This window comes from Xiphophorus couchianus, chromosome 4, assembly GCF_001444195.1.
Source record: "Xiphophorus couchianus chromosome 4, X_couchianus-1.0, whole genome shotgun sequence".
NCBI classification, from domain to species: Eukaryota; Metazoa; Chordata; class Actinopteri; order Cyprinodontiformes; family Poeciliidae; genus Xiphophorus; species Xiphophorus couchianus.
The window spans coordinates 7,359,328-7,368,083 of NC_040231.1; the positions used below are offsets into that span (position 1 = coordinate 7,359,328).

Consider the following 8,756-nt stretch of genomic DNA (forward strand, 5'->3'; position numbering starts at 1 on the left):
TTTAGTGTTGACTACATTGTTTAGGCCAAACTGTAAAAGTGACATGTTATGGGTTTTTTTCAAAAGTATTTCTGCTCTCCCATAAAGGCAAGAGGTTTTGTTTAAAAATTTGTCCTGACAACTTATTTTTCCTAGCTGAGTTGTGGATCTCAGTTCCCCAAGAGTTACTAGAGGTTTTCCTCTTTGATTGATGCCTTGTCTTGTCTGTAAAATGTCTTAGTAGGTTTGTCATTTTCCATTAATCACTTTGTTATTAGACAACAGATTAAACTGCCTAACATATACAGAGTTTTGGATATCATGTTATTAGCCATCATTCTTCTTTTCATAACTTCATCTGAACTTTCTGCTATATTTGGTATGTTTGACTTTATGTGTTCACTAATTTTCTCTTCCTCTACAAGACCTTCACAAACCAAAACTTGTTATTGAGCTAAAATTACAAAAATGATCAAACTTACAGCTCCACTAACTTCAGACAGCAATAGGTTGCAGTTAACTTTATTAATGGCTGTCAAACATAGATGAATACATGACAAAAATAAAGGTTCACATGGAAAAAAGTATGTGCAATTTCTTTTTGTCTGATAACTTTTAGCTCTCCCATAAAGGCAAGATTGTTTTGTTGTTGTTTTTAGATTGAACTCCAGTCTTTGCATTCAATGTGGGAGGATAACAAATACTGATCTGCAAACACAGATAAATAGTGCCCTCTAGTGTGGTTTGAATGTATTGCATTGTACACAAAAATGGGATGGGGCATGATCTTTCTCTTCTGTTCAGAAATAGATGCAAATGAATAAAGGAGAAAAGAAACAAAGGACCAGGAAATAAAGTGTGTCCACACCCTTCCTACCACAGCGTCCTATCCATTCACAGCTTTTCAAAACATGCCGTTTTTCGATACAAAACCAGCCTTATGTTTTATGGGCTAAGGAGGCAGCAGGGTTCTCTAGCTAACACACTAAAGGTCTAATTGGAAAGATTAAGTCCCCTTTTATGAATGCATATAGGAGTTATGCTCTGTGCACAGAACAACAATCTCTACTCAACATATGTCTACATGTATTACACAGCTTGCCCAAAATATTTAACAGCCCCAACAAGGAGATCAAACCCCATCTGGGAATTTAATCATAGATTCTTTGCATGTATACTAACATCTGGGAAGAGGATTTTAAAAATTCAAGGGAAATATGCATATTTATTTTTAATCAATCATAGCACCACAGCCTGTGTTTATTGTTAGTGTTTAGAATAGAATAAAATAGAATATACTTTATTGATCCACCGTTGGAACTTGCTTGGCAAGAAATAATACAAGCAACTAGAGCACTACAAAGTCTTTTAATGTTCAAGATGCTAGGAGTTTATCTACGCTTCTAAAATAAGAAAAAAAGGTTTTGATTCTAAAAGGTCCAACATACAGCTGAAACCATTTGACCTACACCATATAAAAATACATATGTTCAGTTCCAATAAAATACTTAGAAATTTTGGTGATAGATAAAACTTTTGCAAGACACTTTTGGCCAAAATAATGAGAGAGATCATTTTTAAGGCAATTTGTATTACTATTGATCTCAGACAGTATGAAAGAAAGTCTTTTTATATAGTGTATGTAAACCTCTGGTTTCAACTATATTTCTATTGATTGTCTTGAACAAAATCAGCAGATACTATGGCCTTACAACAATTTAATAATGTATCAGTGCTTTACAAAGGTCAAGGCGAACAACTTTCAAAGAACATTACAACTTCATCTTACAGTAATCTGTTGGCACTGCTTAAAATGGATTGGAAAACAATATCATTTCCATAAGCTCTAAGAGTTAAAGAAAAAGAATCCTCTTTGCTAAATCTTTTCTTTGTGCAGTATTTAAGACTTTAACAACTTGAGGCAAAAATGTCAAAGCTCAGAACACTTCATATGGAATGGTAATGCTTATGCACCCTTAGAAGAGGCACATTTATGTAAGTGTGCACGCATACATGTGTGAACACGCTTTTCTCTGACTGAAAGGTTTCTGAAGAAAAGACAGCTCTCATTTAGACTTATGTAACACTCATTTGCTATGATTAAGAGTAATTGTAACGCATTCATAATTATGTCAATTACAAGTAAAGAAATTAAGTACTAGATACATTTATTTGGATGCCTCGTAAAGATGTGCAAAAGGTCCTTAAAGAAATTAAACTTGTATCAGACTTAAATTTTGAAAATCCAAATTAATGTTTGCGCTCAACGCATTTATATTCAGGGTGGGATCTTCCAAAACATTTTAGCGTGAGAAAGATTTCTTATATAATCAAATAAATAAATAGTTAAAAGGGGTGCCAATAAATGTGGCAGACACAGAATGAGCAGGAAGGGCTGGCTGTTAGAAAAATCTGTTTCCTCTCATACTGCTTTATGTTCACTTTATTTGCTGTGTTTAATACACTACCTGACCTGTAAGGAGGAATATGTGACGGTGACATTGGACTGAGAAAACATAGCTAAAAGCTACGTTGGCTATATACTACTTTATAGATTTAATCTTGGGCTCATTCAATTAAAGTAGATGTATTGATTGATATACATTTATTTTACAAGGGTTTCTTTTTTTTCCCTTTTTCTTGTTCAACTGTTTGTGTATGCACATGTGTGTATGTATGTATACATGAATAGATGCACAGATTCATACTACAGTAGTGTTAATGTGGATATGCTCGACACAATGCTTGTGACATGTCTGGAATGAAAAATCAAATCAACCTTATTTGAACAAAACCTCTGTAATCATTAGAAAAAACAACACAGAGACCTAAAACTATCAAACACACACTGCAAAAGTACAAGCAGTTTTTTTATAAGTACATTAATATTCAAAACAAAAATAAAAAAGAAATGACTTTGTTCTTGAATTGATTTTAGTATTCTTCCCATCTTAGCCTGTGGCAAACAAACAAAATAACTCTGTTTCAGCAATACACCCTTATTAGCTGTAATCACTGTTTCATGCAGGGTAAAGCCTAAGCTGAACAGAGGAACGCTAACCTGCTGTGCCTTAAAGCAAATCATATCAGCTTTGATGTGCTCTAATGATGAAAAAGGGATGGCAGCTCCATCTGATCACCTCAGGGGGTGAAGGTGGGTGGAAAGGGGAGCATGGTACTCTAGCACAGACTTCTAAAAAGACAAAAATGAACTAAATGAGGATGTCAGTGTGTGTAGATCTAACAGATAAACAAATTGTGGCCTGTTCATGAAAATGCAATGTGTTTGGAAATTGTCCAGGGTTTAAGATTTTATGCTTAATTTGATTTTTATTTGTGAATACCGCTGTCACAAACAGCACAATCTACTTGAGGAATACACTAAAACAATGTTTTGGCCTTTGATTTAAAAGGCGTAATTAAGCAACATTTACTTTATAGTTAGATTCTACACTGTTGACAGATAGACTATAGCTACATTCTCAAACTAATGTCACTAAAACAAAATAATAATGCAAATGTCAACAAACAGTTCTTCTTCAAATCTAATTATGTAGTAAAAATATCTCAATATGTTTGTTTACGAAACATATACCAAAACCAACATCCAATTCAGTAGTGAGGCTGACAGTTCATGCAATTTTTAAATACCTTCGTAAAATGTAGGTGTTTAATCTATATTGTACATGTTGACACGTAATTTCCATTTGCAAAACTAGTCTTCATGTCACTTACAAATAATGAATGGGATGATCTGAAGAGATGGAACGTTCTACAAAACAATACAAGAGAAGCTCAAATTTTAGGTTCAAAAATCTCATCCCAAACCTGGAAAAATTGAGCTAACAGGGATTGAAAACCAACTCCACTTTCATAGAAATGGACAGGAATGCTTGACTGGAAGTGGCAGAAAAAAGCTTCAACATCTCTGTGGAATAATCAGCAAAACAAAATACATATCTGAACATGGATCAAGTATCAGAATTTTCAAGTATGTCATCAATTTAAACTTCGGACACGAAAAGAAAATCAATATGTGAAGATGGGAGAAAGGCAAAGTCAAATCCAACTTCCATTTCTCTCATGAAGGAAACATGGCAACAAATTGAAAGATAATGGTGAGAGGACAGGACCCTTAGGTGGCCCTTTGTTCCTAACCATCTTTAGTCTCACAAATTTTGTTCTGTTTTTCATGCAATCATTAATTCAAGTAACTGTGGAGGCCTGTGTCTTCCACGCAGGCCTCTTGTGTGGAAGACACAGGAGGCCAATTTACCCTGCTAAGCAGGCTAAATTGTGTTAAAAGCATTGGAGAAATCAAAATCATAAGTCAGACAAGGTTGCCAGCTTCATCCGGGTGACAGTATGCACAAAATTAATCATCTAATTTATGGCTAGGGACAATGAATCAACTATACATCCTAATTAATGGAATCAATTCATAATAGCATAACATGGATGTTTTTACACTGTGGGAGAAAGTTGAACCCTGCAAGATGGTACATCTTGAAAGATGAACCATCCATCTTTTAAGAACCATCCATCCATCCCTCCCTCCATCCATAGAGTACTGGATGGAGGGAGGGATGGATCAATGGAGGTGAGAATAACAGTTCCTGGTACTGTTATTTGTTCACTAACGTTCACTAAAAACATCTGAGGTCTTCATAGAAGAGCTGTATATAATTAAATTAAACTGCACACAAGATGGCTATATTTACATAAGTTTTCAAAGCCATTGGGTTATCAGAATTAAGAGTCCTGAATAATATTGCACAGTTCAGATTCCTGAAATTTAAAGTATTGTATTAATTACCATTATGTTGTGAAGGCTATTCATTTTTTAATTAGACTGAGATTTTTGCCTACAGTATTAACTGCATGACTGATCAATTAATTAGCTTCACTGTTGGAGTTCTTTTATAAGAGTCTTTTTCTATACTCCCAAAATATGTTGACCAAAATCAAACATTTTACTACAATATTCATTTGCAGTAATATTTATAAAGAGTCCTCTTGAGGATATTAGATTTTAAATGCTTAACCGCTGAATTTCATGTAGAAGATGATGATGGTGTAGGACAAGGAACAAATTTTTAGTTGAAAAAGTTGTTTCCTGCCAGCAGAATTAAAAGGAAGCTATAACTATTCTACTCAAACATTTTAAAACATAAATGCTACTAAATGTTAAAAACTGCAAAACTGTTTTGATAATCAGTTCATTTATCTCTGCCATCTTTACTATAAAAAGTGACAACATTTTTTAAGTCTTTTATGTCTTTTGTGTGCTCTGCTTTCTACACATGACAACGCAGCAGGAAAGACCAGTAGAAAAACAAATAGTTTCCAGTCCTAGTGCTATTTCAAGGGATGCCGTTCAGCAGTGCAATAACCACAATGTCGGTACTGCCCTTTGCTCACAGAGCTGAGTTCAGTGCCTGGAACAGACTCCTCACTGTGTCACTTCCTCCATGAATTACACGTCACACTCTAGACAGCGACTCATAGCATCTAACACGGTCAGCCACCTATTCCTGCTGGGATTCATGCAGAATGTTCCCTTACGTTATGCTGATTTTAATCATCTGACCACATTCCCATCCATTTTTCCATACTTTTAGGAAAAAGTAAGAAGTGAATATTGTAATCATGCATACAACTACTCCATGTGCAAGTTCCAAACATATGCTTTGTTTGTGTTAACATCTATAAAAATAGAAAGTGTAATAAAATGTTTCAATTCAAGCAACACACAAACATGATGCCTTAAGATTATTTCTTGAGACTCTAATAGTACAAGAAATTTCCCATAACTCGGTTAGAAAGCATTATGATATCAAGTTTGAGTATTTTGTGGTGTACTACAATGTTTGGCACACATAGACTAAAAGGCACTTGTCTCTCTGTGCTACTTGCAGTGGGAGGCTTTCATGCATTCCAGGAATATACAAGCCAACAGCTGAAGCAACAAGACCTAACATGCTAAGGTCTCAGAATTCAAATAGCAGCTAAAATAGGGGTAATTTCATCAATGAAGCATTATAATCTTCAAAATCAATCTACTCACATATCTACAAATCTACATATTTATTAAAAGCTTAGAAAAACAGGTGACTAGTTATGTTTTTAAATTTCAATTCTGGTCCATTTCATGTTTTCAATGGGAAACAGTTCACAACCAAAAACACATTACTATAACTTCAATTTTATGCTACATGTCAGTGAGACAGCTTGTGTTCAGCCCATCCTTAGGGTAACTGGTTGCCTTATTTAAAGGCCACGCCTTTGTGAGTCTTTCACTTGGAGAGAGACAGAAAAAAGTGAGGTTTCTCTGGTTTCAGCCCACATAAACAGACGCTGCTTTCACAAAAAATGAAGCAAAGTAAAATAACCGTCTCCAGAAGCTATCGTCTGAACTTCTTTCTCCTCGTCTTTCATCTGTTGTTGATAACTTATGTGCTAGCCCTGCTTCTTCTGGGTCAATTCAAGTGAATGACAGCCAAGACATGCAGAGAGGCAGAGAAGTAAAGAGGGGAGAAATTTGCTCCTGTGTTGTGAGCAACCAATCTTTTCTTGTGAAAAGAGATCCTCTACTGGCACAAAGAAAGCCCCATCTTTTGTGCGAAGATCTACTTCAGTCCCACCCCCAATGTGTGTGTGTTTTTTTCCCCAACAGTTCTCACCACTTTTGTTTTTCCTTTGTCACAGCTATATGCTTGCATTTCTGTTTAAGTCCAGCACTATGTGGGGGAAAAAAAGAACAGAACATTAAAAATGTTCTTTCCAACTTTACTTAAGGTAAGTTGTGCAAAATAGATCTGATTATTTTAGAAAGACATTTTCCGGTCATAAAGTATTGCCATGGTAACCATTCAACCAGATGTTCACAAAGCTCCCAAGACAAGAGTTGACTTGCTTGTGCTGTGATTTGTAAGTAAAGTAAAGTAAAGTAAAAGGGTATCCATTTAAAGATAGATCTTCAAGCTGACTTTCCATCTCAGTTAAAAATAAACTATAAAAGTTATGAGACTTACCATCAGCACCATCTTGATGGTCAGGGCAGTCCTGTCCAGTGTCCCTGTAATCAACCCAGTTAATCCCTTCCAAACTGTCATAGCTGGACTGAGCCTGATCCTTTACTGGTACGACTGTGAAGTGAGGCATGTTTTCATTCCTCTTCTTTGCGCTTTCAGCTCAAACTCAACTTAGTAGGCTAACTGTTAGCCAGCCACACTTCAACTCCCACTAATGGCAACTACATTCCACTACACTGCGCTCACTTCCTCTGAAGAGCATTATCATATTCCCCGCCCCCGAGCCAGCCTCTGATGGGCTTTTTTGTCTGTGCTCAGTGGCTCTGGAGGTCTGGGGAGAGGTGCATGTTAAAAGAAACCCCTTCCCCAGAAAGAGTGACATGGCACTCAGGTTTGCTCTGAGAGGTCATGGATACATTTTAACTCCCGAGTCATGCAGGACGATGCACTCATCAGAGAAATAGTGTAGGGTGACCCCTTCCTGATGTCTCTGTGTCATAATGACAGCTAACAGGCTGGCCTCTGTCTGCTCAATCCAGCACATCGATATTTTTCTGTTTTCTTTCCCCAAAACACAGGCTGACGCATTGTAGCAGCAAGGAATGATGGTTAAAAGTTAAAAAGAATATTTAGACAGTTATTTAGTAGAGAAAGCAAACAACGACTCCTGGTGCCCATGTTTAATATGTAAACAATTAGATGTCATTGCAAACATTGAACTCAGGACTATTCTGCTTCTTCACACAAATTTGCCAAATTCTGTGCTAAATAAGACAGAATGTATGTTAGCTGTATGCTATTTAATGTCATGGTACAAAGCTGTTGAAACACAGAGTGTAATGTACAGTCTTGCTAAAAATAGGAGCTTGCCTGTAAACATTAAAATAGCCAATCAAGAGCATGCTTTAGAAAACCTGTTATTAGTAAGCCGACAGCTACCAATCTTGCTGCTCTGCTCTTTAGTTAAAAAGTCTTTCCATTTAATTTTTTCTGTAATAACCATTTTCTATTGTTAAACTTTCAAAAGGAGATGGTCTGTATTTTACTTTATTATTTTACAGAAAAAAATAAGAACCAACCACTTGACTGGAACTCAAAAGTGCAGACTTGATTACTTGAGTTTTTTTATGATATAAGACAGCAAACGTATAAAGTTTAAATTCTGTTGTAAAACTGCTTTGTCAGTGTGGTGGTAAATTAAACACACATTTTCAGAGATAATAGATGTAAGTTATCTAGATTAGTTCCCATAAAGAAAAAAAAAAGACTCCTCGCTTCCTGTCTTTATGTGAAACCTGATGCTATCAAATGACGAAAGTGATTTCTTTCCATGACTTTTTAAAAAGCAGTAATAATGAAATGCTGTTCACCAAGGTCTGTCTGTAACTCATGTGGTGCTTTGTGCAGGTCAGTGAGCAGCAGGAAGACTGCCACACTCATTTCTTCCATCATGATTACTCAGTGAGGCACAAAGAAGCGTAGGCAGGAGTTGAAGGTCCATGGAAACACAAGACCCAGAATGGTCAACTTAGGGATCAAAAATTTATGGTAAAAGCTTCAGAACCTCCTTCAAACTTGTAAGTCCAAAGGTATCATATAAAGAAGTCAACAGGAGGATGTTTAACAACATCTTTCCAACAACAGAAAATCTAATGGGTCTTTTTTTTTCTTCCTATGTTTGTATGACAATTAATAGTAGGACAAGAATTTAGCTTTTGATGCAACCAGCTTACCATTCCGACG

The 8,756-nt window shown here is 35.9% G+C and overlaps 1 protein-coding gene across 1 annotated transcript in view; it reads right to left on the bottom strand.

Annotated features, from left to right (window-relative positions):
• The window catches only part of slc12a4 (solute carrier family 12 member 4), a 23,217-nt gene extending 15,970 nt beyond the window's left edge, over nt 1-7,247 (bottom strand). The window contains exon 1 of the mRNA XM_028014844.1: nt 7,014-7,247. Coding sequence (XP_027870645.1) covers nt 7,014-7,143 — 130 coding nt within the window. The 5' untranslated portion in view covers nt 7,144-7,247. The remainder of the gene's footprint in view (nt 1-7,013) is intronic.
• Nucleotides 7,248-8,756: the final 1,509 nt, after the last annotated feature.